General features: G+C 47.9%; 1 protein-coding gene across 3 annotated transcripts in view; it reads right to left on the bottom strand.

The window, feature by feature from the left end:
• Window positions 1–6,366, bottom strand: part of LMTK2 (lemur tyrosine kinase 2) — an 84,183-nt gene extending 77,817 nt beyond the window's left edge. The window contains exon 1 of one of the 3 annotated variants that reach the window (XM_075899511.1): window positions 5,989–6,366. In XM_075899511.1, the coding sequence (XP_075755626.1) occupies window positions 5,989–6,145 (157 nt within the window). In that variant the 5' untranslated portion in view covers window positions 6,146–6,366. The remainder of the gene's footprint in view (window positions 1–5,988) is intronic. The other 2 variants (XM_075899512.1, XM_025178561.2) reach the window with 2 other exon arrangements.
• Window positions 6,367–27,221: the final 20,855 nt, after the last annotated feature.

The following is a 27,221-nucleotide window of genomic DNA, read 5'->3' as shown; positions in this document are numbered from 1 at the left end:
ATCAGAAATGAGAGTAGAACTTGGCCACATTGGAAAGGGTTTGATTTTGTATTTAAGTCAACCAATGCTAAAGTAGAAGTGTCAGATGGCGGTGTGGTAAATTTGCTTGCAAACGCCTATCTTCACAGAAGAGAATTCTCTTGCAAACCCTTTAACTCTCTGCCACACAAAATACAAAAACATTACAAGACAGTCCCCTCATCAGTTTAAAACCACTGATGCTCCACAGGCTCCAAGCACAGCTAATAACCATGCTTCAGTCTATGGATGTTTCTATACTGAGGGATACTGGGTAAATCCACACACATCAGACATCTACTTTTCCCAAATCCAAGATTCAGGATTGATTCCAGTTCTCAATCATTATGCATACCACTAGCCACCTTTTTACCTTAGTTTTTACATTCACAGCCTCAACTAAGTTGATCTTAATCAATCTACTTGAGCTGGTGTTTTCTTTAGATACACTTTCCCATCTCATGTAACTGTTTCTTGTGTGTAGCACAGTGGCACTCAATCTCTGCTGCAATCACAAGGGTAATCACAGCTACTCTTTTTTTCTCCCTTTTCTCCCCATTTTTTAGGCTGATTTACTGAAAAAAATTATTGGGAAGAGAACCACAAAAACCTGAGCCAAATGTAAATAAATGTAGAAATGACTGTCAATCTCCTAACAGCCTGAAAAACTACAGCTCCAAAAACAACAACCAGTCCTGTGGCACCTTAGAGACTAACACATTTATTAGGTCATTAGCTTTTGTAGGTAAAACCCACTTCATCAGATGAATTGGAATGGAAATTACAGAATTCATGTTAACAGCAAAATAAGTTATCTGTGAATTGTAAGATCAGTGCTAATGAAACTAATTAAGTCAGGGTGGACTTGCCTCATTCACAGCATATGGTATGAAGATGCAAATATCAGAGGCGAAGGAAATGCCTTTGTGGTGCGTTAACCAGATGAGATCTATTCAGACCTAAATTGATAGTATTGAACTTGTAAATGAACTCCAGTTCAGCTGTTTCCTTTGTAATCAGGTGATAAAATTATTTTGTAAAAGGATGGCTACTTTCAAATCCATTATTGAATGTTGAGGGAGGTTAAAATGTTCCCCTACAGGTTTGTGTGTGTTACCATTCCTGATGCCTGATCTGTGTCCATTTATTCTTTGATGCAGAGACTATCCAGTGTGGTCAATATACATGGCAGAGAGGCATTGCTGGCACTTTATGGCGTATATTACAATTAGTGGATGTGCAGGTGCATGATCCCCTGATGTTGTGTCTTATAGCTCCAAGAAGCATTCATCTTAATCAAGATGAATCTCAATGTCCAACACTATTTTTCTGTCCCTCTGTCTCGCAGGGATCTACCTATAGCTTCATTTTGCTCTCCAGCTTTAGCTTCACAGGGAAGCTAGCTTGATTAGTGCCTGTTTCCTATGCTGTTTCAGCCTACCTCTTCCTCACTTTCCTAACCTGAGCTCAGTACATGGATGGATACATCCATCCCCTAGAATGCTTATCAACTACCAAAATTCTTCAAAGGAGCAGTCACAATAGTTGGTAAAGGATTCTGAAGCCTGCACACAGACATAAAAAGGAAAGACAATTGAGCTTGTTCGAGACCAATCTTACATGTTTATGAAAGAAACCAACACGATTATTCAATGAAAAGCTTACAGGTTTACAAATCTATATGACTTATTAATAGCAATTTTGTAAGCATTACTGCCACTGGAGCATCAAGCTGTGTCAGTGCAAACAACTAAAGCTGCTAGCTTCATAACATAGGTGTTATGATGCTGTGGCCACACGGGGGCTGGGTCCCAACGGGGAGCTTGTTGGCCAGGCTTCGTTTTTAAATAATGAAAGTAAAATATTATGTCCAACAGAAAAGGTTTCAACACTGTGTTTATCTATGGCGGGAGTGGGGAACCTTTTTTGGGTCAGGGGCCACTGACCCACAGAAAAATCAGTCAGGGACCACACAAGTGAAAAGAAAAAAAAACCTCCAAAACCCTCAACTCTTACAGATGTGGCCCCCAACTGAAACACCTCACTCCCCTGGTGCTCCAGCCCCATGGTGGGGGGGAGAGGCAGGGAGGACTGAGATTCAAGGCCTCAGGCCAAACTTACTCTTCTGGAGTTCTAGGTTTAGTGGATTTTGTGTCTCTTCCTGCCCCCCTCCCCTGGCTCTGGGGTGGGGCCAAAATGAGGAGTTAAGTGTAGGGGACAGGGCTGCCAGCAAATGGGTTAGGGATGGGGGTGCAGGATCTGAGTGGGAGGTGGATAGGGTGCAAAGTCTGGGTGGGAGGTAGGGTGCAGGAGCAGGTTGGGAATAGGGTGTCTGGCCGGGTCAAGGGGGTAGGAGTGGGCTGGAGCAGGCTGTCTGGCCAGGGGACAGGAGCAGGCTGGGGGCAGGTTGTCTGGCCAAGGGGGAGGAAGAATGCATGGGGAGGGTAGGCATGCAGGGACTAGAGGGGTGGGGGACATTTACTTGTTTTTGTGCCACGTCACAGGGACCATGTAACATGTCCTCCCCCTGCTCCCGTTTACTAGAAGGAAGCCTCCAGGAAGGATTTGCACAGGAAGCCCCCAGAAAATGTGTCCTGGGGAAAGGAAAAAGGCAGCACACACGGAGCCATCTTTGGCTCCACTTGTTCCCACAAAATGGATCCGGCAGGGAAGCCGACGCTGGCATTCCCATCATGTGGGGGAACAGAAGGCTGTAGTGCCAGCGCTGGCTCCTTGCTGCAGGGGAGCTAGAGAGGCTGAGATGGGGCTCCAGAAGAGCCGTATCTGGCTCCCCAGTGAGACATATTTGGTTCACAAGTCATTGGCTGCAAACCCTTGTACCAGTGTGTTAGATACAGTGAAATTGAATAGTGGTTTAACTGCATAAAATCTTAGCAGTTACATGACTATTCGATAGTTCCTGAGGGTGGGGCCAGCAGCCAGTGTACTCCCTAGGAGCCCTATCACCCCATGCTGTTGCCTTTCTATCAGAGGCAGCAGCAAGGGGTACCAGGTGGGAGCCAGTCCAAGAGAGAATCTAAAAACTAGCTCCCTGCTGCTGCCTTTGATACAGAGGCAGCAGCGCGGAGAGGCAGCAGCCCCTGTCCACAGGCCTCCCAGCTCACCGCAGACAGAAGCTGGCCTGGCAGCAGCCCCTGCTGGCAGGGGTCCAAGCTCCCCACAGACAGAGTCTGCTGTGGTGAGGGAGAGGAGTAGCTGCCATGAAGCAACCTCTGGCCACAGACAGAGGCTCCAACCTCTGTCTGCATGGAGCTCGGACCCACCCCCCAAAGACAGAAGCTACTGCCACGGACCAGCCTCTATCTGCAGCACGCCCGGGTTACACACTGACATCCCTATTTGGACTACATATTGACATCCCTATTTTGTACACTGGCAGGTTATTCTACAGGAGAAAAAAAAGCCACTGACACCTGGTAGCCCCACTATTAAAAAGGTTGAGTTCAACTGGTCTATCAAACCTAAATACACTGAATACTGTGCTTAATGAATTCATGGAGAGTTACAATACTCCATTCAGTAATAACCTTTTCTCAAGCAAAGGGCTCTATACATAGTAACTCTAACTGCATTGTAGATGGCACGTTAGTATTACAGTATTAAGATACCTTTATTACTATATGCCATACAAAACCTATTCAAGTTTTGCCTCCAATCTTCCAGATTCAAAATGAAGCTCGTTATTAATACTAAAAACTAATGTTTTGAGTGTCTAGTTTTCTAAGATATACTGCATAATTCTGATGGTAAGGAGGAATCTAAACAACAACAACAAAAAAAGCAGAGATACTCTGAGAAAAGGTAATCAGGAAGAGTCCCCTACTTCTGAAATCACTCTATAGAAACAAATCTTGCATTCCACTTAAGGGAGGACAAATCACGATACTGAATTTGTCATGTAGCATCATACAGCCTGCTGACAAATTTATCCTATTTGAATAATCAAAAAATTCACAAGGGAGAAACCTGTCATTCCATTTACAAACATATACATTTGATTTACCAATTTCTCATCTTCAAAAATGCATCTTTACATGGAACTAAAGAAGTGGTTTATAAACAATTTAGAATGCTTTCTCCAAAGAAAATTCAGGAGAAAGGGTGGTTTTGTGGTTCAGGTGCTGGCCTAGAATAGAGAACAAGGGTAAATTCCGGCTTTGCTCCAGACTTCATGTGATACCTTGGACAAATCATTTAATTTCTGTCCATCAGTTCCCAATCTCTGCTTGCATGCTGTATTCTTTTCTTCCACCCTTTGACCATACTGTGTATTTCAACTAAAAGCTTTTTGGGGCCAGGGGCCACTTTTACTATGCTTCTGTACACCGCATCGCAAAACAGGTCCCAGGATCAATTAAAATTTCAAAACACTAATAGAATACAAAAAGGTAAAAAAGCTACCTCCTTTGTATCACCACTAGTAAGATTTCAAAAAACCAAATTATACTATGAAAAGAGAGATCCCCTCCCAAATCCATATTTTTAAATGGTGTACAGAAAAATAGAAGGAAAACCCATAGGTCTAAAAGCCAGGAAACAGAAGTAACAGGCAAAAGTAAACTACAAGCAGCAAGTAAAAAGCTACACTAATCTGGCTGGAAATAGGATAAGCAAATCTGTACTAGGGCGCCTCCATCCTCTGCATGTTAGTCTCAGTAATGAATTCGCAAAAAGAGAGGAAAAAAAAAAAAAGAGATAATCACACAAAGGTCTCATAGCTGTGAGCCACAGGGCTAAAAGCTTAGAACTGTGGGAAAAGATAAGGCACAAAACTCAACAGCTCCAGAGAGATAACTAAAGTGAGACAACATATAATAATGCTACAAGCACAGTATTTGCCCACTGGTTCAGAACCCTGGACCATTTCATCTAGATAACAGTATCCAGTACCTGCCGTGTCAGAGAAGGTAAAGTCCTTGACATATACCACATTAACAAACCCAATTGAATGTAAAAAACAACGACTAGTCTTGCAGCACATTAAAACATGTAGATTGTATCATGAGCTTTCATAGGCACAACCCACTTCTTCAGATAAATCAATTAAATGTGACACTCTTGAGGTGGAACAAGGAAGGGAAGCAACTCCTTCCTGATTCCAAACAGCACAATTGCTACCAAAACTATACTGGGAGAATTTACTGGACACATTTGACCCTGCCTTCCTAGCCCCACCATGGATCACTGCAGCCTCCCTGTCCTACCTCAAAACACAATGATCATCAGCAGCAGGGACCATGGTGACTTCCTTCCCCCCCCCCCCCCCATCCTCGCTCCTCCCAGCTTACTCTCTTCCAGAGCCATCTGCCTCATTCCTCCCAACCAGCGACCTGTCGCTACACTCCACAGCCCCCTCATACAGCAGGTCCTCCCTCCCCCCATCTCCTCCTAACACAGCAAGTCTTCCTCCCTCCTCTCCGTGACCCCGTCACATAGCAGGACCCCCCCGGCCGCCAACCCCCTCCCAGATCCCCACGCACGGCAGATCTCGTCTCTCTCCCCAGCCCCCACGCACGGCAGGTCTGCCCCCAGCCCCGTCCCACGGCAGGTCTCGTCTCTCCCCCCAGCCCCCTCGCACGGCAGGTCTGTCCCCAGCCCCCTCCCACGGCAGGTCTCGTCTCTCCCCCCAGCCCCCTCCCACGGCAGGTCTCGTCTCTCCCCCCAGCCCCCTCCCACGGCAGGTCTCGTCTCTCCCCCCAGCCCCCTCCCACGGCAGGTCTGCCCCCAGCCCCCTCCCACGGCAGATCTCGTCTCTCCCCCCCAGACCCCTCGCACGGCAGATTTCCCCCGGGAGTAGGTTCCCCCCCCACACACACACACAACCGCCTCGCTCGGCAGGTCCCCCCCAACCCCTTCGTTCCGCAGGCCTCTCCCCCCATCGCGCCCTGATCCCTTGGGTCCCGACCCCCTCGCGTGAGACGCTTCAGCCCCCACCCGCCGGCCTCTCACCTGCACCTGTTTGCGGAAGTGGAGCCGCCTCGCCACATCCCAGGAGCAGCAAGAGGAAGAGAAGCCGGAGCCCGAGCCCGGGCCCGGGTCCGAGGCACAGGAGCGGCCCCGGTCGCTGCCAGCTCCCCCCGCAGCGCCCCCAAAGCCGCCACCGCATCTCGCTCGCTCCAGGCCCCAACGTTCAGCGCCGGACACGGGGACTGGGCTCTCAGAGTCTCCGGCGAGCGCCCCCAGCGGCCGTTGCCCCCCTCCGCCGCGGCCCGGCCGTCGCCGGCATCGGACCCCGCAAGCCCCTTCCCCTCACAGAACCCAGCCGGCCTCACCGGCCGCCGCAGTCGCCGCCATCTTCCGGGCTACCTGAGCGGGCGGGTGGAGCTAATCGTCGATGGACATTCCTGTGCGCCAATCCGTTTCGCGCTCAGGAGGCGGGAGCAGGGCATGGGACCATGTTGATCCGTGATTGACAGCCCGAGCCGCACCGAGCAGGGACGTGGGGCGGGGCGAGCGAGGGATTGACAAGAAGATCTGCCAATCAGAATGCGTTTCGGACTCGGCTTCTGGATTAGAGAGGGGTGGAGCTAACTCGAGGCTACGGCGGATTGAGGAGATAGAATGAGAAGGATGGGGAGGAAGGGCAAAGCAGAGTGGTGGGAGCGGGCGAGCGAGCAGTGCCCCCTAGAGGGAGAGTAGTGCCCGCTGGGGGACTCCAGGCCCCTTGCTGCCTCACTTTAGTGGGAGGCTACAACAAGCTCCCCTGGCCACAGGTAACTAACATGTGCCACCTACGTCCCAGCTAGTGGCTAGAGTCCATCCCCTGAGAAGTTAGGGTTAGAGGAGCTACTCCTCAGGTCACTGGGGCTATGTCTACCCTGCTGGGTTCTTGCACAAGAACATCTTGTGCAAGAACACGTCCATACTGCCATGTGCTTTTGCGCAAGAGCATCCATGGCAGTGTGGACGCTCTCTTGTGCAAGAAAGCTCTGATGGCCATTTTAGCCATAGGGCTTTCTTGCGCAAGAAACCCCTGCCATGCGTCCACATTGCCCTCTTGCGCAAGTTTTTGCGCAAGAGGGCTTACACTTGTTGGAAAAGAGTGTAGCTCTTGCACAAGAAGCCCTGTCTTCTGACGCTGTACTGTAAATCTTCTTGCGCAAGAGCAGGCGGGCAGTGTGGACGCTCTGGGTGTTCTTGAGCAAGAACGGCTGTTCTTGCGTGAGAACCCGCCAGTGTAGACATAGACCAAGAGTATCGCAATCCTGCTCATCATCCCTTGCCTGTGACAATATCACCACTCAGGCCAGCATGCACCTGAGCTTGCTGGGCCTGGCCTATAGCTGGGAGCTGGTTTGAATCCTTTGGGCTTCCCAGCATCAAATTCCCAGTGCCCAGCCAGTGTCGCCAGTTATACCTGCACAAAGTAAGTGCAACAGTACCACGCTGCCATTGTGAGCGGCACCCCCTTTGCATACACAGCACACAACCTTTACTGCTGGTCATGGCTTTTGTAAAGGGTAAAATTAAAAGGTTTTTTTTGGCTGCCTGCAAGAGCCACAGTCCCCTTCTGTGGAACTCCCAGGGAAAGGAAGCTCTTGGCAACTTCTACGGACCTTGTACAATCCCTCTCATCATACTGGTATATCCTGAGCGTGATTAGGGACTGCATGAAACACACACCTCTGACTAGTGATGAACACACCCTTCAATTAACACAAGTATACAGATACATTTTATATCCTCACTTAGGACACAAGGAGCACATGTACCAGGAACTTCTGCTTAGTATTGTGGGGTAGGGGAGAGAGGTCACTGAGCAGGAAGGCAGAACAGGAGAGGACTGGGAGACAGAGACACCCAGAAGGGGTAGATGAAAACACAGTGGCAGACATTGGAAGAAAACTCAAGAGACGTTTTCTTGGGTCAAGGACTCAGACTGAGAAAAAGTGTTCCTGTTCTTGAACCAAAGAAGTTGTTTCCAGCAATTTGGGTCCTTCACTTAGCAACTGGACTGTGTACATTTTTCATAGCTAAACAAAAGTGCAAAGACATGCCTATCAATTTCTATTTCCAACTGAAATATCCCCATGGCCCAGAACTTTGACCAGCCTCTCAGCATGAGAAAGGGTAGAGCTAGATACAGAGTCCCTATGAGTGACCCCTAAACTTGAACTATTACTATCCCTGGAAGGAATAATTCACAGGGAAAGCAATGTGAAAACAAGGATAGTCGTAGATGAGCACACATTAATACCATCTTAACAACATGTAGATTTCCAGTGCTGAACATTAAACTCAATAAAGGACATGAGGTAAATGAGAAACACCAGATGAGATAGAAATAAATTAGAGATTCCTGTGTTTGAGGTTCATAATCCTCCTGATTTTTTAAAAATTACCAAAAGCAAAAGCAGGCTGACAGCATTAAATGGAACAAATTAATATTTTAATTGTAATCTATGAGATGCTCTAGAAAATGAGGAAAAATTGAGACATATGATACAGGTGTCAAACTAGATTCCTATTTTTCCAAGAACTTAGCAGAAAAGGCTAATTACATCAAGATTAGATGATGGCTTTCAGAGCACAAATTGTCAAAAGATATGTTCATTGACTGCACAGCTAGGACTTCAAAGCTATATGAACTAAATGGAAATTATGACATTATGTCCAGGATAACATGCAAAGCCAAATCTTCCCTACATCTTGAAGTGATTTTTCTCAGAGGCCATTTTCCCCTCAAAAAAGGATTTACTTCAACTACAACTTCTCTGTCTCTCCTTTAATTTATCCTGTCATTGGCTTGATGACACCAATTTTATTACTAGCTGACCCATATTCTTAAGATGTTCTAATTAATTTTCCTTTTTTCAGGGAAATATTTTGCTTGCACAGTGATATGCAGAAAAAAAAAATCTCCCCTGACCTGCTTCCCTCTTTCCTCCTCCACTCCCAGGTCTTGTCTCTGTCCCCAAGGTGATTGGTTTTTTCAGTGTGCAATCTGAATTGTGGAACTGCATAGTCCTCTGTCCCAACAACCTGGGGGATTTCTCTCACATTGTGATGCTGTGATAAGCCACAAACCTCTGGCAGGTTCTGCACTTGCCCAAACATACACAGCCATGGACACACCTGACTGAGTTACATGAATGCTTTACTCAGCCAGTCATGAACCAACAATAGAAAGGCTTCAGCCAGTTCCCCCAGCTACCCAGCCTTGCAACCCAGAACTGTAATCATCTTGCCCTGGCTAACGTAAGTCCATTATCCAGTCTGTGCCTCTATTGGTGTGGAGATCGTTTGCAAGCTGAGATTTCCCAAGCATTTCAACCCAACAGACTGTTTTAAGTAAAACAAACAAATGTATTAATTATAGATAGATTTTAAGTGATTATAAGCAGTGAGCCTCAAAATCAAAGTTGGCTACTTAAGAAATAAATTTGAAGTCTTAGTTTTATAGACCAAACAGGATTTGGATCAAGCAGTGTCTTATCATGATAATGAAGAAAGATGACTGGAGAGGGAAGATGAGTGGGGGACACTGGCGATGTGACCCCACCCCAACCAGGGAAGGGCTGGGACAACCCCTCCTGCCCCAGGCTCCGCCTTTTCCAAACCCCTCCCTGCCCTTGCTTCGCCCCGCCCCTTCCTCCAACCTACCCTTCCTGTCCACGGCATTTGGGGTTCCTGTGACCTCTCGTGCACCCTCCACGTGTCACCCCTGATAATGGAATATTGTCAATACACAGGATGGAACTCTCCTCCTACCTGGCAACACTTCCCCAGTTCAAAACCTTTGTCCTCCAAATGCGTTTCCAGGTTCTCAGTTGTGTGGGAGTGAGGCCACGTCATGATATCACTCCTCTTGTTTTATAGTTTCTTCTGGCTTAATGGAGAGATCTTTTGCTATGATGTGGATCAAGGAACCTCCATTGTATATATACTCTAGGATGGCCAACTTTCTGTTTGCAGAAAACTGAACCTTGCTCCATCCCTTCTCCAAGTCCCCACTGCTGCTCATTCTGTCTCCCTACCGTCCCTCCCCCATTTTCACCAGGCAAGATTCAAGAGAGGGCGAGGGCGAGGGCTGGGTGTGCAAGCTGGCGATGAGAGATTTTGGGGACAGGACAGGACTCTAGGGTGGCGCCAAGGGCTTCAAAATGTGAGAAGGGGCTGCAGTCTGGGGGTACAGACTCTAGGATGAGGCATAGGGGTTCAGAGTGCAGGAGGCTGCTAAAGACAGAGGCAGAGAGTTGAGGTGCAGGAGAGAGCAGAGGGTGCAAGCTCTGGGGAGGAGTTTGGTTGCATGAAGGAGCTCAAGACTGAGGGTTGGGGTACAGGTCTGCACTGGAAGGAGTGAGGGGTGTAGGCACTGAGCAGCCCCATCTGAGTAGTGAGTGACTGTTACAGGCAATGACCTGGCACCTCCCCCTCCTACAGTAACTGACTTTGGGTGTCTAGTCAATAGATCTAACCAGACTCTGTCAACTCCCCCCTTTGACTGTAATTTATAGACCAAAAAAAAAGGACACCTGTCCTATCCCATCTCCAGGATATCACTGGGGCCTCCTCCACTACCTGTGGCTACTTCACACTCTCTCATGTTCTTACCAGGCAGAATCCTACAGTTTTGTCTCCTAGGACTCCATGATCTCTGCAACCAACACCCCCTCCTCTCTAGAGAGTGATTGCAGAATTTCCTCCCACATCCTCCTCTTCCCACCAACTTTCTGTCATTATGCCTAGCTCAGCTCCTTCTCCAGCTGCATTCATCAGCCATTAGGCCTTAGCAGCCCTGACTCTCCTCCAGGTGCAGCCTGTCACTGGATTAATTGGCTATTTTTCACCTAGTCAGACTTTGTATATAGTAAACACTCCATCCGAATGCACCTTCTGAAACACTGCAGCTAGGTGGGAGGCCCCTTTCATTATAAGAGGAGGGGCCTCCAGACACAGGTATCATATAACTGAACAAATGAAAAAAGAGGGATGGAAGTGGGGTCACAGGTAAAACAATCAGGGATCCAGAGGGAGACACGGAGCAGAGAACACCAGACAGTGCCCACTGTGCCTAAAAGGCATCCAAGAAGCCAATGGATATGGCCCAGAGGAACTCTGCTCAGAGGTGTGGCTTGAGAGAGGAACATCAGAATGACAAAAGCATGCTAAATGTAGAAAGTATGTTCCAGAGGGTTGAGGGGTGATGAGCCAGAACTCTTAATTTTTGCATCATTTGTCTACCACTGTAGCCAGCGAGGAGGAAGTTTAAAATACTCCACTTAGGAAGGATCAGTTTCACACATACAGAATGGGAAGCGGCTGTCTAGGAAGGAGAACTGCAGAAAGGGATCTAGAGGTCATAAAGGACCACAAGCTAAATATGAGGCTATGTCTAGACTGCATCCCTCTGTCAACAGAGGGATGCAAATCAAGCATATCGAAATTACTAATGAAGCAGGGATTTAAATATCCCGTGCTTCATTATCATAAACATGGCCGCAGCTTTTTTCGAAACAGAGTTTTTTTGAAAAAAAAAAAAAACAGCAGTCTAGACGCAGATCTGTCAAAAATAAACCCTTTTTCAACAGATCCTGTGTTCCTCAAAAAATGAGGTTTACAGAATCTGTCAAAAAGGGTTTATTTTTTCAAAAAACCTCAATTTTGGAAAAAAGCAGCGGCCATATTTATGCTAATGAAGCGTGGAATATTTAAATCCCTGCTTCATTAGCTATTTCGATGTGCCTAATCTACATCTCTCTGTCGACAGAGAGGTGTAGTCTAGAGACACCCCCAGTCACCAGTGTGCAAAAAAAGCAAACATCCTTCTGGGATGCATTAACAGGAGTGTTGTGAGCAAGACATGAATGGGTGTTATGCTTAAACGAAGCACACGATATCTTTTATAGGGGAAAAGGCAGTACGCCGCATTTATTGAGAATACAACAGTTGCATATGCTTTTCAATCATACAGACACAAAACATCATGCATACACAGTCCCACCAGACAATGTCATAGTTACCAGTCCAGATTCTGTATCAATCTAGTGGCCAGCTAGATTGAACACAGTGGGAAGCAGAGCCTTTGTTGGTCGATCGATCTGATGCTCCTCTGGAATTGGTGGCTGGCAAGATGAACCCAAAGTTCCAAAGCAAAGCACCCTGCTTTTATAATCGTTTTCTGTGTTGAAATCAATGTATTCCGCTGTGCTATCCTGTGACTGGAGTGTTATCTTGTTGATGTCAATCATTCCCAAACATCTCTTGAAGTCTCATCCTGTACTTGATTGTTAATCAGTTGTTTTTAGGGATGCCCGCCCTTAACCTTTTGAGCCGTCAATTCTGCCAATCTGATCCATTCTTGACCATGTTTATGCACTGACGGTTTCTCTGCTCTTCGCAGTCTGTCTTTTACAGTTCGTCTTCGCCCACATTGCCCCTTTTCTCTTTACCAGTCTGGCTCTAATGATGACCTTCACATGTTATCTCATTCACACAAACAGTCTTTCACAAAATCCTTCAAAAGTAAACAATACTGTTTTATATTAAGCAAAAGCAAAAGCAGCAAAAGCAAAAGCAAAAGCAAAAGCAAAACAATTCACATTGAAGGCCCGGGCCTTCAATATTTCTAATCTAATTAACATAGACACAATATGAGAGCCTGTCTCTTTAATTACTAAACTTTAGAACAAGGAGATATACACTTAACTAAAGGATTTGACTTACTACAATCTTAAATATGATTATATATTACCGTACGTTACTACATTACTAAACCTAAAATACAAATATAAAAAAAGAATAAAACTTTCAGTTCCAACATGGGAAGGGACTTCGAAAGGTCATCAAGTCCAGTCCCCTGCCCTCATGGCAGGACCGAACACTGCCTAGTTCATTCCTGATAGATGCGTATCAAATCTGCTCTTAAATATCTCCAGTGATGGAGATTCCACAACGTCCCTCAGCAATTTGTTCCAGTGTTTAACCACCCTGACAGTTATGAAGTTTTTCCTAATGTCTAAACTAAACCTCCCTTGTTGCAATTTAAGCCCATTGCTTCTTGTCCTGTCATCAGAGGCCAAGGAGAACAATTTTTCTCCCTCTTTCTTGTGACTCGCTTTTAAATACTTGAAAACTACTATCATGTCCCCTCTCAGTCTTCTCTTTTCTAAACTAAACAAGACCAGTTCTTTCAGTCTTTCCTCATAGGTCATGTTTTCTAGACCCTTAATCATTTTTGTTGCTCTTCTCTGGACCTTCTCCAATTTCTCCACATCTTTATTGGAATGTGGTGCCCAGAACCAGACACAATACTCCAATTGGGGCCTAATCAGAGTAGAGTAGAAGAATGACTTCTTGTGTCTTGCTCACAACACTCCTGCTAATGCATCCCAGAATCATGTTTGCTTTTTTTGCATGAGTCAAATGCTGTTGACTCATATTTAACCTGTGGTCCACTATGACACCTAGATCCCTTTCTGCAGTATTTCCTAGACAATCACTTCCCATTCTGTATGTGTGAAATTGATTGTTCCTTCTTAAGTGGAGTACTTTGCATTTCTTCTTATTAAACTTCATCCTGTTTACCTCAGATCATTTATCTAGTTTGTCCAAATCATTTTGAATTTTGACCCTACCCTCCAAAGCACTTGAAACCTCTCCCAGCTTGGTATCATCTGCAAACTTAATAATCGTACTCTCCATCATCTAAATTTTTCAAAAAGTAATTTTTCCTCTCTACTCTGTGCTCATTATATAATCAATGGGAGTATTGTGTCCAGCTCTGGGCACTGCATTTATGGAGAAATTGGAGAGAATCCAGAGAAGATCAACAAAAATTATTAAAAGTCTAGAAGACATGACCTATGAAGGAAGACTAAAATAATTTGATTTGTTTAGTTTGGAAAAGAGAAGACTGAGACAGGACACGATAACAGTTTTCAAGTACCTAAAAAGGTGTTACAAGAAGGAGGGAGAAAAAATGTTCTCCTTAACCTCTGATGATAGGACAAGAAGCAATGGGCTTAAATTGCAGCAAATGGGGTTTAGGTTGGACATTAGGAAAAACTTCCTAATTGTCAAGATGGTTAATCACTGGAATAAATTGCCTAGGGAGGCTGTGGAATCTCCATCACTGGAGATATTTAAGAGCAGGTTAGATAGGCATCTATCAGGGATGGGGACTGAATTGGATGACCTCTCAAGATCCCTTCCAGTTCTAGTATTCTATGATTCTATGAATCACTGTGTCATACACAGAAGATAAAATCAAAATAGTTACAATAATTACATTCTTATCCTTGGGAAGGAGAAGAATTAGGTGGATGAGGAATTCATATGGCCTGATTTTTCTCTTACTGCCCATATTCCTTTAAAATGTTCCCCTCTAGTGTCCATCCTTTAATCTACTGAACACTCACAGAAATAGCAGGTCTGTTGTCCCCACTGGAACAGCGTACATATCGCCTTGTATGATTGAACCCAGGATCAGCACTTTGCTTAATATCACAGCATTTAGATATATTGAAAACAAGGATTTGTTTATTACAAAAGATTCAAGATTCAAGAAATAATGTGTAAGGATAATGGAAACAAAAGATTACATATAAAAAAATCATAGCATACTTTCTAGAGACTAAACTTAACAGGTTATCCTCCTGTCTAAAGAAATTTTTTTCATTCAAAGCCTTTTGTAGCATCTTCAGCCAAAGCTGGCTGTGAGCCCATTTTTATAAATGTAAACATGCTTCCAGATTACTTCATAGGTGCAGGATAAGGGGGCATCCTCTTTGTCTTTTTCTCATATCCCCATAGTTAATTGTAGATACTCAGAGGCTACATCTAAACTACGATCCTCTTGAGGAAGAGCAAATGTAAATGGAGCGCTCATTTGCAAAAATCCCCTTCTGTGCAAGAGCTGTTCTTCCTGAGGAAGAATGGCTCTTGTGCAAAAGGTTTTTTTTTTGCGCAAAAAAGCGCCATCTGCACAGCGCTGTTTTGCGCAAAAACCTCTTGCGCATAAGGGAAAGGAAGCGAAAATAAAAATGAGAGTGCGACATATGCAAATGGGAGCTCCATTTGTATTTGCTCTTCCGAAGGAGATTGTAGTTTAGACATAACCAGAGATAATATACCCTACCATTGCTTGTTTTACCTGTGTGCTCTTCCCTGTTGACTTCAAATGTGAATGTCCCTCCATTGTGTTAGCTAGTTATAATGCTTAATTTACATGCTGCCAGTTTGGTGAATAAACATCTTTTGTCTGACAGAAAAACCTGTTTGTCAACCCTGCCTTCACACAGAATTTAAACCATTTCCAATATAGATACACGACTAATGTTCCAATCCCCTTTTTATCTAGGGGCCTACATACAATAAAATTATAGATATATCTGTAACTCTTCCATAAGTTTACAATATAAGGGCATTTTTATTTAATCAGTGAGACAACAAGTAGTTAATGTTTCTTAGATACAGCAGACATTTATTTCACAATCCACCTATCATAAATAAACATCAGGCCTTTAAAACAATAAGATGCCAAGTTACAACACTATCCTGACTTTTATGCTAAGATATTATCAGAGGTACTAGTCAGAATGCAAAATTTCCCAATGCCATTTTCTAATTGTGATGCAGTAAGGTACTGTGAGTCAGGATAAAGTCCACAGTGAGTCAGTGACAAACCCAGGAGTAGTATACAGGAAATCTAACTCACAGTCCTATTCAACTACTTGCCCATATTACTCTCTGCCTTTAAAAAAATAACAATCAGGGTGACAAAGGTGTACAAAGTACCCTCTTACCTACCATTACCAGGAATTGCATGATCTACCTACAGATATTTCTGCTGTGAGGCATTTGTAGCTACTATTAGGCTAATACAGTGGGTAATATTATGACAAATAGTCCAGAAGACACTTAAAATTAAACATTTCCAAACATTTATATTTATTAAAATAAAACAAAAATCTCATACACAAAATGGGATATACATTACCTAACAGCACAGCCTCCTGTGTCTTGATTATGCACTGTTACCATCACCAAATTGCTGTTATGTGTGGGAGGTGTTAAAAACCTTTTTTTAGAGAGAGATAATTGGATCAACTGAGGGATGTGGAGTGTTTTATTTCTGGGAGATTTTCTTAAATGCTTCTGATAATGTTATTAGTTTGGAAGTAGTGTTGTCTAGCAGCTAGAGCACAGACCTGGGAGTCATAAATGCTGGATTATTTTACCAGCTCTCTTTGGCTACATCTACACTACAGGGTTTTTACTTTAACCCTGCAGAGCATCCACACCTCAAGCATGTTTTTGCGCAAGAAAATGTACAATACATCAGCAGAACAGAGGGCTTTTTGCATTGTAGGTATTCCTCCTTCTACGAGGAATAACCCCTTTTTGCGCAAGCGTTCTTGTGCAAAAAGGTGTGTGTGGATGCTCAGCAGGGGGTTTTGTGCAAGAATTGGCCTCCAGGAAAAAAAAAACAGGTGACCTCTTGGCCACTCTGGCCAAGTTCATCAGAACTCTATAGTTCCTGTCTGCTGGCCCCCCTTAAAGCTGCACAAGCCTTGTGGCAGGAAGTTCGCAGAGAACCAGGTGCCTTCACTGCACGGCTCTGCTTTAGTCACAATGGTGGACCACCAAGCTCCCCGAGACCCACCTGGCCCTTCCAGGGAGCAGTCCCAGCGGTCCTAGAATCTCCCCCCGGGGGACAAAAAGGCATGCCCCCACCTGGAGTGGCCCTGAAATCACGACCCTCCTCGAGTTGTGGGGCAAGGAGGAGTCGCTCCAGGATCCCTGTGCCAAGAGGAGGAATGCAGACATCTTCTCCCGCATGGTGGAGTGAGGTCACCCTGCCCAGACCATGAAACAAGTCCGGGCAAAGGTGAAGGAGCTCCGTCAGGGGTACATGAGGGCCACAGAGCATAAGGCATGCTCAGGGGCGGACCCCACATCTGCCCCTACTATCAAGAGCTCCACCACATCTTGAGGGGTGGGGAAACCTCTTCCGCCCCATCCTGGTGGACTCCGGCCTGGACATCCCAGTGGTCATCCTGCCCAGTGGTTGCCCCGAGGCCAAGCCGGAGGGCCAGGTCCATCCCCAGCCAGAGGAGGAGGAGGAGGCAGAGACTGTCATCTTGTTCCTCGAGCTGGTCACTGCAAGCCAGGATGTCTACCAGGCCTCCGCAGACACCTGGGAGGGATCTTCAAGTGAGTTGGCACACACACAGGGTGGGGGAGGCAGGCGCACAGGGCACTGGGGGCACAGTGTAGCTTGGGTTGCTCAGCCAGCACATGGTGCTGCAGTCTATGCACATGCAACCACATGCAGTGGGAGGGTGTGGCACACGGGCACAGCAGGCAGCCCCTGAACATGTCTGGGATCCTGCTGCCAGTCTCATGCATGGGCACACATGGGAAAGGGGTCACACCCAGCTGCAAGAAGGCTAGCTGCAAGGGCACAGGTATGACCCCCTATGCGCCCCGGAGTGCTGCACACACCACACAGACATGCCTGCACATGCAAGGCAGCAGCCGCTCCCACAGACAGCCCAGCAAGCCGCCGCTGTGTGTACAGACCCCAGGGTGGGCCAGGCTGCTCACAGCTCCTCTGCTGCCCATGAGGGGATCCCACTGTGTTTACACACTTCCCTTGCCTGCCTAGCCATGGCATGTGTGTGGGGGGGGAAAGGGAGCGCCACTGTCCTCTGGCCACACCGGGGCTCCTGTGAGACAGGACGTGCTGTGCAGGCCACACATGGCCTTGCACCCGGGACATCCCCCTCCTGTGGGCTGCGGACTGGTGCTGTCGCCACTCACAGAGGAGGGCACGGCCTCAGAGAATGTGTGCGCAGGGAGGACCGACAGCCTCTCCCTCTTATGTGTTCTCCACAGCCGGACCAGCCAGGACAGAGGGCCCAACCACATCACCACCACAGCCATCTTCCAGAGTCTAGGGGACCTGCAGACAAGCCAGAGAGGCGGAGGACCTCAAGTGGCAACACATCGGCATCCTGCATGACATCCACAACACCCTGTCGTGCAGGCTCAGTGCGGACCTGGAATGGCCGGAGCATGCATGGACCAACATGATAGCACAGTGTGACACCATGTGCAACATCCTGTCCCACATGGGGGAACACCCGCCTGATGCCACTGCTCCTCCCTTCCACCCTCCTGCATCTGTTCCTATGGCCATTGCCCATCTGTCTGGCCACCCTGCTGTGCCTCTCATCCCTCCCTATGGCATGCCTCTGCTCCCTCCCTTCCCAACGCCCATGCCCCCTCCCCAAGTGATGCCTATGGCCCATCCTCCTGTCCCCCCTGATCCCGCTCTAGCTGACCTTCTTGCCCACCCCTTTCTGGTCCCCAGACACACTCAACCCTAAAGAGGTCCCTGCACCAGAGGTGGCACTGCAAGCTGCCCCATTACTCCTCCCAGTCCTGATCACCCCTCTCCCTGCCCACCTTCTCCTCATGTTCAATAAAGAAGCACTCCTTTTTTGTTCAAACCAAACAGGTGTGTTTACTGGGAGGTCAGGGCAAGGGGAGGAGTTAGAGGGGGAAGGAAGAAAGCAGAAAGGCAAAAGCCCCTGTTGGGGAAGCCCTGGGGAGAGTTACTGGAGGACCTGAGAAACCTCTCCCTCAGGGCCTTCCGGATGCACACCCCCAACTAATGGGCCTGGCGGGTGGCAGCTATCGGGGGCTGCTCAAATGCACAGCCCTCGCAGACGGCGTCTGCCCCCCTCCCCAGGAGGAAGGCCTCCCTCTTGCGCTCCACAAGACTGTGGAGCACACAGCTCGCTGCCACCACCTCGGGGATATTGTGCTCCCCGACATCCAGGCAGGTAAGGAGGCAGCGGAAGCATCCTTTGAGGCACCCAAAGGCACAATCCATCTGCATCCAGGCTCAGCTGAGGCGGGCATTGTAAAAGTCCTTGCTGGGATCGAGGTGGCTGGTGTATGACTTCATCAGCCAGAGCGTGAGTGGGTATGCCACGTCCCCCACTATGCACACTGGCATAGTCTGGTCACCCGCCGCAAAGTCCTGGTGGGGGAAAAAGGTGTCCATCTCCAGCGTGGCATACCAGCTTGAGTTCCTAAAAACTCTGGAATCATGTGCCTTGGTCGACCACGCCATGTAAATGTTTGTAAAGTGGCCCCGGTGGTCCACCAGGGCCTGCAGGACTACTGAAATTAGCCCTTTCTGTTGATAAATTGGGCCACCTAATGTTCCGGGGCCCGGATGGGGATGTGTGTACCGTCAATGGCTCCCTCGCAGTTGGGGAACCCCAGGGCAGCTAATCCAGCCATGGTCGTGTCCAGGTACTCCAGATGGATGACCCTCTGCAACAGGATAGAGTTGATGACCTGTACAACCTACAGAAGAAGATAACGAAACACACAGAACAGAGAATGAGAGAGGGGGTGCCTGAGCCCTTGGGAGGTGCCAGTCCTGCTCCCCTCTCCTGCCCCCCCCACAGCAGGAGCCACCCCCTACGAGGCCATGTCCTGTCCCGCCCCCAGCAGCAGGGCTGTGTTGAGGGCAGGATGGCACAAACCCCCGGGGACCGGGCTTTCCCCCCACGCCCATTCCACCCCCTACAGTCCCTAGCCCCACCTCTCTCGAGGGTCCCCCTTATCCAGCACCCTTCCCCCACCCCTCCGGGCAGGGACTGCAGCCCGCGTGCTCCTTACCTGCATAAGCAGGGCCCCAATGGTGGACTTCCCCACCCCAAACTGGCTGGCCACCGAGCGGTAGCTGTGTGGGGTGGCCAGCTTTCAGAGGACGATTGCGACCCAGTTCTGCAGGGGATGGCAGGCCACAGGTGGGTGTCATGTCTCTGGAGGGTGGGTGCAAGCCAGGCACAACAGAGCCGAGGAAAGTGGCCTGTGCATTCTAAAGTTGTGCAGCCACTGCTGGTCGTCCCACTGCTCCATAACCAGCCAGTCCCACCAGTCCGAACTGAACTAGGCAGCTGGAAGCAAATGCTGCAGAAACTGCAGCGTGGCCATGTGGGGCCATTGCCTGTCCAGGGGCAGCTCCAGCTCCATAGCACACACCAAGGAAAAATGCTGTGGCATCCCAAAAAAGAACAGGGCAACCACAGCAGGCACTGCTGAAGCTTTGCTGTCCCTCAACAGAGGTCCGCAAGCAGGCAACAGAAACAGAGAAAAGGCTATCCAGGGGGATCCCTTTAAGCGAGTGTCTCTGCAAGGCTCTGGCAACAGCACTCGAGAGAAACTGTTGGCCTAAGGCCTGGCTAGATCCGGTTCGGGTGGCTTTATATGCGAGAGAGCATCCAATAGTGTAGACGCTCTCTTATGCAAAAGCGCATCACTTTTGCAATGCGCTTTTGAGGTGTGGATGCACTTTTGCGCAAGAACTTTTTGCGGAAGATCTCTTCCACAAAAAGCTTCTTGCGCAAAAAGCCTGCAGTGTAGACATAGCTCTTGAGATAAACTGTGAACAGATTCCTTAAGCTCTCTGTGCCTCGGTTTCTCTGTCTGTAATATGAGCATAATATTCCCCATCAATTTTAAATGGAGCTGATGATAACATGGCTGACTTTAACAACTTCTCTTTATTTGGCTTCCAAGTAGCTAGAGAGTGTTTTTAGAGCTCTAGTAGGGTTTCATCATCAACTGCTATGCAGAGCCAGCATGAAAATGCAAAATATGATTTTATGGATTCCTCCCCCTCCCGCCCCCCCCCCCCAAAATATCTATAGAACAGAAGCTTCAAAACTAACAAAATAAAATTTTGATATTTAAGGCCTAATGTTCAACCAGCCTCCCAAATCATGCCCCTTGTCCCAAAACTGGCTTTGGAGCTGAACTGTCTGATTTGCGTGTGCACACAAATGTCTAGCTTTGCACACGCAAACAGGTGCTCCTGAAAATTATATGCACACACATTTTTGGATGTTGGCTGAAAATTCAGTCTGCAGAATCTTAAAGAAGTGTGCAGTAATTTTAAAATAAGTTACATAATAGTCCTGAAACCCTTGGTCCAGATAAATCATATTCCTAATGCCTCAATATAATAAAGTATTGTGTATCCCACTTACCTAACCAAGGGCATTCATGACCTTACAAGAGGTGTTTAGTCAACACAATTGCAGAGATATGGTCTTTGTTCTCTGTTTCTATTTCATAACTTTCATGTAGATACTGTATTATAAGATTTTTGCTACCCTCTTCTATTTGTTTTCAGTAAATATTGTACTCTGTGCAAAGTCAGAAAATTCTATTCCAGGCACAGTCTGGCAGGAGAACTAAATATAGTAAGAAACTAATTAATCAAATGAGTATCTATTGCTGTAATTCTTTAAATAGACATATATAAAGACAAAATAATGTGTTAAAAATGCAGAGAAACTATTGCCACATTGTAGGCCAAATCCTGAGACCTAACTGACATTAATAGAACCAGTAAAGTCAATGGATCAGACAATGACGTTTTTATGCAGTATTTACTCGAGCAATGTTCTCATTGAAAGTAATGGCTTTAACCCATGCTCAGTACCTTTCAGGAACTGCACCACTGGGTCTCCTCAAGTGTGACAGCATGAGGCTCTCTAAATTTTTATTTTGTAGAGTAAATATGAATTGCAGCCCAAGCAAATAAATCACTCTGTACTGTTCTGAGGCACACAATCTCAGGGTGCCATCTTTCTGATGACTAGTAACTGGACCCCCAAGATCCTGACCACTGTTCTGCCTCTTCCCTCCAAGGCCCAGCCTTACTCCATCTCTTTCCTCCAGACTTTACCCCACTCTCTACTTTCCTCCCCGCCCCCAGATAAAAAAAAAACCTGGACATCAGGGCTTGTAAAATGGCACCCAGATACAATGAGCCAAAAACTAGACAGTCCAGGGGAACACTGCACAGGTAGCAACTCTAGAATCAGCAGGATCCTCAACGGATTGCAGAATTAACTCATTCCAGGAAAAAAACAAACCTATTTGCATGTTGCCACAGGTAGACAGTAATGTTAAATGTTGGTGGAACCAATTTTATATAAATTAACATTTCGTTTGCATAAGCAAGTATCCACTACAGAATTTTGGCAGAAAAATGGCCGTTTTTCCGACAAAACTTGAGGAACACCCACAGTGCTATCGCATTCTTTCACAAGTAAATTGAAAGAACAGAGGGCTTTTTCCGACAGCGGTAATCCTCATTCTACGAGGAAGAAGCCTTTTTGCAAAAGAGCTCTTTCACAAAAAGGCATGTGTGGACAGGGAGGAGGGTTTTTTTTTCGGAAGAAGAGGCCTCCAGGAAAAAGCTCAGGTGCCCTAGTGCCCACTCCATATAAAATAATCACAACTCTATAGTTCCTGTCTCCTGGCCCCTCTTAAAGCTGCAGGTTCCCTCAGGAACAGACTGGCAATCAAAATAGACCCGGGAAATGGGTTGAGAACAGCCCACTTTTTCACATCAAATAATTTTTAAAAATTTACTCTTTGACCCCCATTAGCCACACTCCCTGACTCCCATTAGCTAGGCCTCTGGAGGTAACACTCTCGGGGCAAGATGGACACATGACCCGAAGTAAAAGGTGTCATGTGACCCCTCTCTAAGGACTTTTCCCACCATCCTCCTACCAATAGGAATTAGTTTGGCCCCCTCCAAGCCCCCCTCATGCAACTGTCCTGCAATTGCATTAACCCAATCTGTGTGACAGTAACTCGGGGGTGGAGAGGCTAGGAGAAGTGTTCCCTCTAAGAGTTTCCTCCCATGAGCAGAATGAATTTTGTGTTGTACACCAGTACTGAGTTCACGTGGCTTGTTTAGATGTGCCACTGTGGCACCCAAGTTATTAATAAATATCTTATAAACCTCTACCTTTTCCCTCTGCTGCCATGTCTCCTCCCCTTGCTCCATCAGCTCCCCTGGTGCCTGCTGCCCCCCAAACCCTTCACCCTCCTCTGCTGTCCTGATTCCTGCCCTTCTCACTGCCCTCAGCCCTCCTGCGACCTGCCCCCTTCCATCAGCCCTTCCCTCCCCCCTGTGCCCACTCCTCCAGTAGCCCCACTCTGATCATGTGAGCTACCCCTCCTCATCCCCTCTCCTAACACCTCCCTCTACACACCTGCCCTGCCTCTCTCCTCTGGTGCTGGTCCCTCCCCTGCAGGTGTCTGCCCTTCTGCTTCACCTCCAGAATCCCCTGACACCTGCACCATCCCTTACCCCGGCACCCTCCTTGTGCCCCCCTTCCCTCACTGCCTCTGCCCCCTTTGCCCTCTTTATCTCTGATGCCCACCCTCTCACTACCCTCTGTTCCCATTCCCCTCATGCCCCTGTGCCCTCACACATGACTTGCTCCATCCCCGCTTTCTACATGCCCACCCCTTCTTTCAAGCCTTCTCCCAGCACCTTCACCTCCCCCTCTCCTCTAGCTCCCAATGCCCTTACCCTCTCCTCTCCCAGGATAACCCTGTCCCCCTCCCACTGACACCTCCCTTCCTGCCCTTTTCCTCATTGTCTCCTCTTGGCCCCCTGGCATTTGTCTTTCCTCCACCCTGTCCCTTGGTGCCTTCCCCTTTCTTCTCCTGACCTGCCCCCCTCCCCTCAGCACAAGCCCCTTCCTCTCCCACCCCTTCTCCCTATTTTTCCCCCTTCCCCTCTTCTCCCCCACCTTCTGCCTTCCAGATTGCAGCACTGGAGTCTGTGATTGGGCCCCAAAAGTTCCCACAGCCCTGGCCCCAGATGCTTTCAGGGCTCCAGACCACTTGCCGGGTCTGTAGCTGGGTTGTGCGGTGCAACTCTGGGCCGGGAGGTTTTAAAGTCCCGGGCCGTGACGTCACACCACACCCGGGCGTCTCCCCTGTCAGCTGTTGCGCGGCATTTAAGCACGCCATGCATGTGCTCCCTCAGCCCCACCGTGCCCCGTACATGGCCAGCACCGGAGAATTTAAAGTGCAGGGCTGTGGTGCCCCGTCACAATCCCCCTCCTCCTTCAGCAGCCACCAGCCGGCCCTTCAGAGGACAGCCCACCGGGAAATTCCTCGTATCCCACCGAGCCAGTCTGCCCCTGGGTACCCTGGACAAGACTTGTGGCAGGAAGCTGGCCAGAGAGCAGCACTTCACCGCGGCTCCCCCTGCCACAGGCTTGCTCAGATGGCTGAGCCTCAAGCCCCCGCACCTCTCTGGTCCTCACCGGGAGCAGCACCGGGGTCCCAGAACCTACCCACTGTGAACAAGAGGTGCACCCCATCCTGGTGAGGCCCAGAGATCCAGTCTCTGCTGGAACTTTGGGGTGAAGAGGAGGCCTTACAGGATCCCCAGGCAAAGCACAGAAATGCAGACATTTATGGCTGGATGGCTGACTCCCTGGCGGAGCGCGGACACCCACCCCAAACCTTGGAACAGGTCCAGAGTAAAGTCAAAGAGCTCTGCCAAGGATATGTTCAGGCCATTGTGCACAGCTCCCGCTCAGGGGCAGGACCCCACACCTGCTCCTACTACAGGGAGCTGCACCAAATCTTGAGGGGTGGAGAAACGTCTTCTCCACCCATCCTCATGGACTATGCAAATTGTGTATCTTATTTCAAATCTATTTCGAAATAGCTGTTTTTGAAATTTGGCGCATCTACACAGTGCCCAATTTCAACGTAACACGCTATTTCGAGACATCCCTTAACCCTTGTGGAACGAGGATTACTGGGATGCCGAAACAGCTGCCTGTTATTTTGAAAAATATTTCAAAATAACGGGTGGCTTGTGTAGACGTGGGGTAGCTATTTCGGGATACCTCTGGTATCCCAAAATAGTTGTGCAGTGTAGATGTACCCTAAAGGACTTGTCTAAGGCTGAGCAAGAAACTGACCCCAAATCACCTGAGTCCCAGTCCAGTGCCTTAACCAGAAGAGTGTCCTTCTACCCCTCGAATTTCAATGAGTGTTTAATATGAATAAAGGTATACTGTACCGACTACAAATAATTTCTTGGTACAAGTTATTGTACTGGCCCACTTACACCACTGATTGGCTACGTCTACATTGGCCGCCTATTACGGAATAGGCATGCTAATGTAGAACTTTGGAAGAGGCAAATGCGCGGGGGATTTAAATATCCCCCGCGGCATTTGCATTTTCATGGCCGCCACTTTTTTCCGGCTTGGAGATAAGCCGAGAAAAGCGTCCAGACTGGCGCGATCCTCCGGAATAAAGCCCTACTTGCAAGTAGGAATAAGAGATCCTCCGGAATAGGCCTTTATTCCGAAGGATCGCGCCAGTCTAGACGCTTTTCTCCGGCTTATCTCCAAGCCGGAAAAAAGCGGCGGCCATGAAAATGCAAATGCCGTGGGGGATATTTAAATCCCCCGCGCATTTGCCTCTTCCAAAGTTCTACATTAGCATGCCTATTCTGTAATAGGCGGCCAATGTAGACGTAGCCATTGAGAGCAACAGGGTGAGTTGCAGCAACATACGTGATTGCTGCCCACCAGCTAGCTGAGTTTATTTGCCACACGTGAGAGAAAGATCAGGGATTCAAGTTTGGAAGGAATGCGCCTGGAAGGAAAAGTATTATCATCTTAGATGCAGTGCATATCCTGTGCTTATGGTCCCAAATTCAGAGCAGACCCAGAGGCCACAGTGTCAAATAGTGAGAGCAGTGCGGCAAGTCAACAAAAGTTCTTGCCAGTGTAGGAGAGGGAGGGCACACTAGCTAACCGGAGGAGGGGAGGGGGAGAACGACATTGACCTCCCCATGTGACTCCGCCCTGATTCTAGCTCAGGACCATCGTGATCTTCCCCAACTGAGGAGGGAAAAAGGGGCTGAACGGCAGCTAGAGGAGCTGCTAGCAATTCTGCTCCTTTCCCCACTGCCCCTCCCAGCAGAGAAAGAAGCAGAAGTGTCAGCTTGGCCTCTGCTCCTCCATAGAGCTGCCTCTTCTCTGTGTAAAGGGCAAGGGGAGGGAGGGAGACCTGGCAATTCTGCTCCTTTCCAGCAGCCGCAGCACTCCCAGCTCCACTCCCCCAGGTCCTAGCCCCGTCCATGGAGGAGTAGTAGCCTCTGCAGGGGCTGAGGATGGAGGGCAGGGAGTCTTTGTGGTATACTGTACCCACTAAAAATAATTTCTTGGTACAAGTTATTGTACTGGCCCACTTACACCACTGATTGAGAGCAACAGGCTGAGTTGCAGCAACATACGTGATTGCTGCCCACCAGCTAGCTGAGTTTATTTGCCACACGTGAGAGAAAGATCAGGGATTCAAGTTTGGAAGGAATGCGCCTGGAAGGAAAAATATTATCAGAGATGGGTGAAGCCTTGAATTATTGGTGACTTTGGATCTTTTTTATCCTTTTCCCACCCCTGAATGTTGCTCTCTAGTTCTATAGCATTCAAGCTGCACCACTGCCAGCTAGCCAAAAGCATGAAATACAAGCAGTGGGGCTGACAGCCAGCCCCCGAGCAAGGTGGGAGGAGCAAGGCTCCCTGGAAGGGGAGGGGTCTTGGGCAGAAGTGGCAGGGCTGGAGAAGCCAGTCCTTGTGCCACCCAGCGTGCACCACACCCTCCCTCCTCCCACAACCCTCAGAGCAGTCTGGAGCGCGCCGTGGCAACGGCATTCTCCTAGTGATTTAAAGGGCCCCAGGATTTCAGCTGATGCTGTGGTAGCAGCAGTGGCCAGAGCCCTAGGGCCTTTGGAATTGCTGGGCCCCAGTGCAATTGCCCCCCTTTGCCCATCCTCCATTGGTGGGCCTGAGCAGAAGTGAATCACAATAAAGGCAAATTATGCAGGACCAGAAGGACATTTACCAGCCATGGGGTGACATAGAAATGGAAGGAAGGTGACCTCAGAATGAAGAGGACAATGGACTACAAGTGGATATGTCCAAGGAGGGTATATCAGGGAGTGTATATCTTTTGGGACTGAAGGCTTTTTTTATTTTGCTTATTAATAGTGTGGGTTTAAGCCACAAGATTCAGATCCAGACCTAGATGTTTGAAACCTCAACAATAAGGCATTTGGAATTCAGAATTTTTGTTTGGTTCCTCTTGGATTTCTTTAAATATCAATGTATAACACAGATGTAGCTATCGTAAGTATCAAGAGGGCACTGTAATATCTGGAATAACAGCAGAAAATTAAAGCAGAATTTTAAAAAGCCACAAGGATTTGTTAGCATAGACATAAAAACAAGGAGCAAAGTCTAATGCTGTATGCAAAGTACAATTCTCTAGAGACAAGCTGCTTGACAATGATAGAACATGTCTTATTT

This window comes from Pelodiscus sinensis, chromosome 16, assembly GCF_049634645.1.
Source record: "Pelodiscus sinensis isolate JC-2024 chromosome 16, ASM4963464v1, whole genome shotgun sequence".
Classification (NCBI taxonomy): domain Eukaryota; kingdom Metazoa; phylum Chordata; order Testudines; family Trionychidae; genus Pelodiscus; species Pelodiscus sinensis.
The sequence above is the reverse complement of the archived record's forward strand: the minus strand, read 5'-3'. Positions and strand labels throughout refer to the sequence as shown.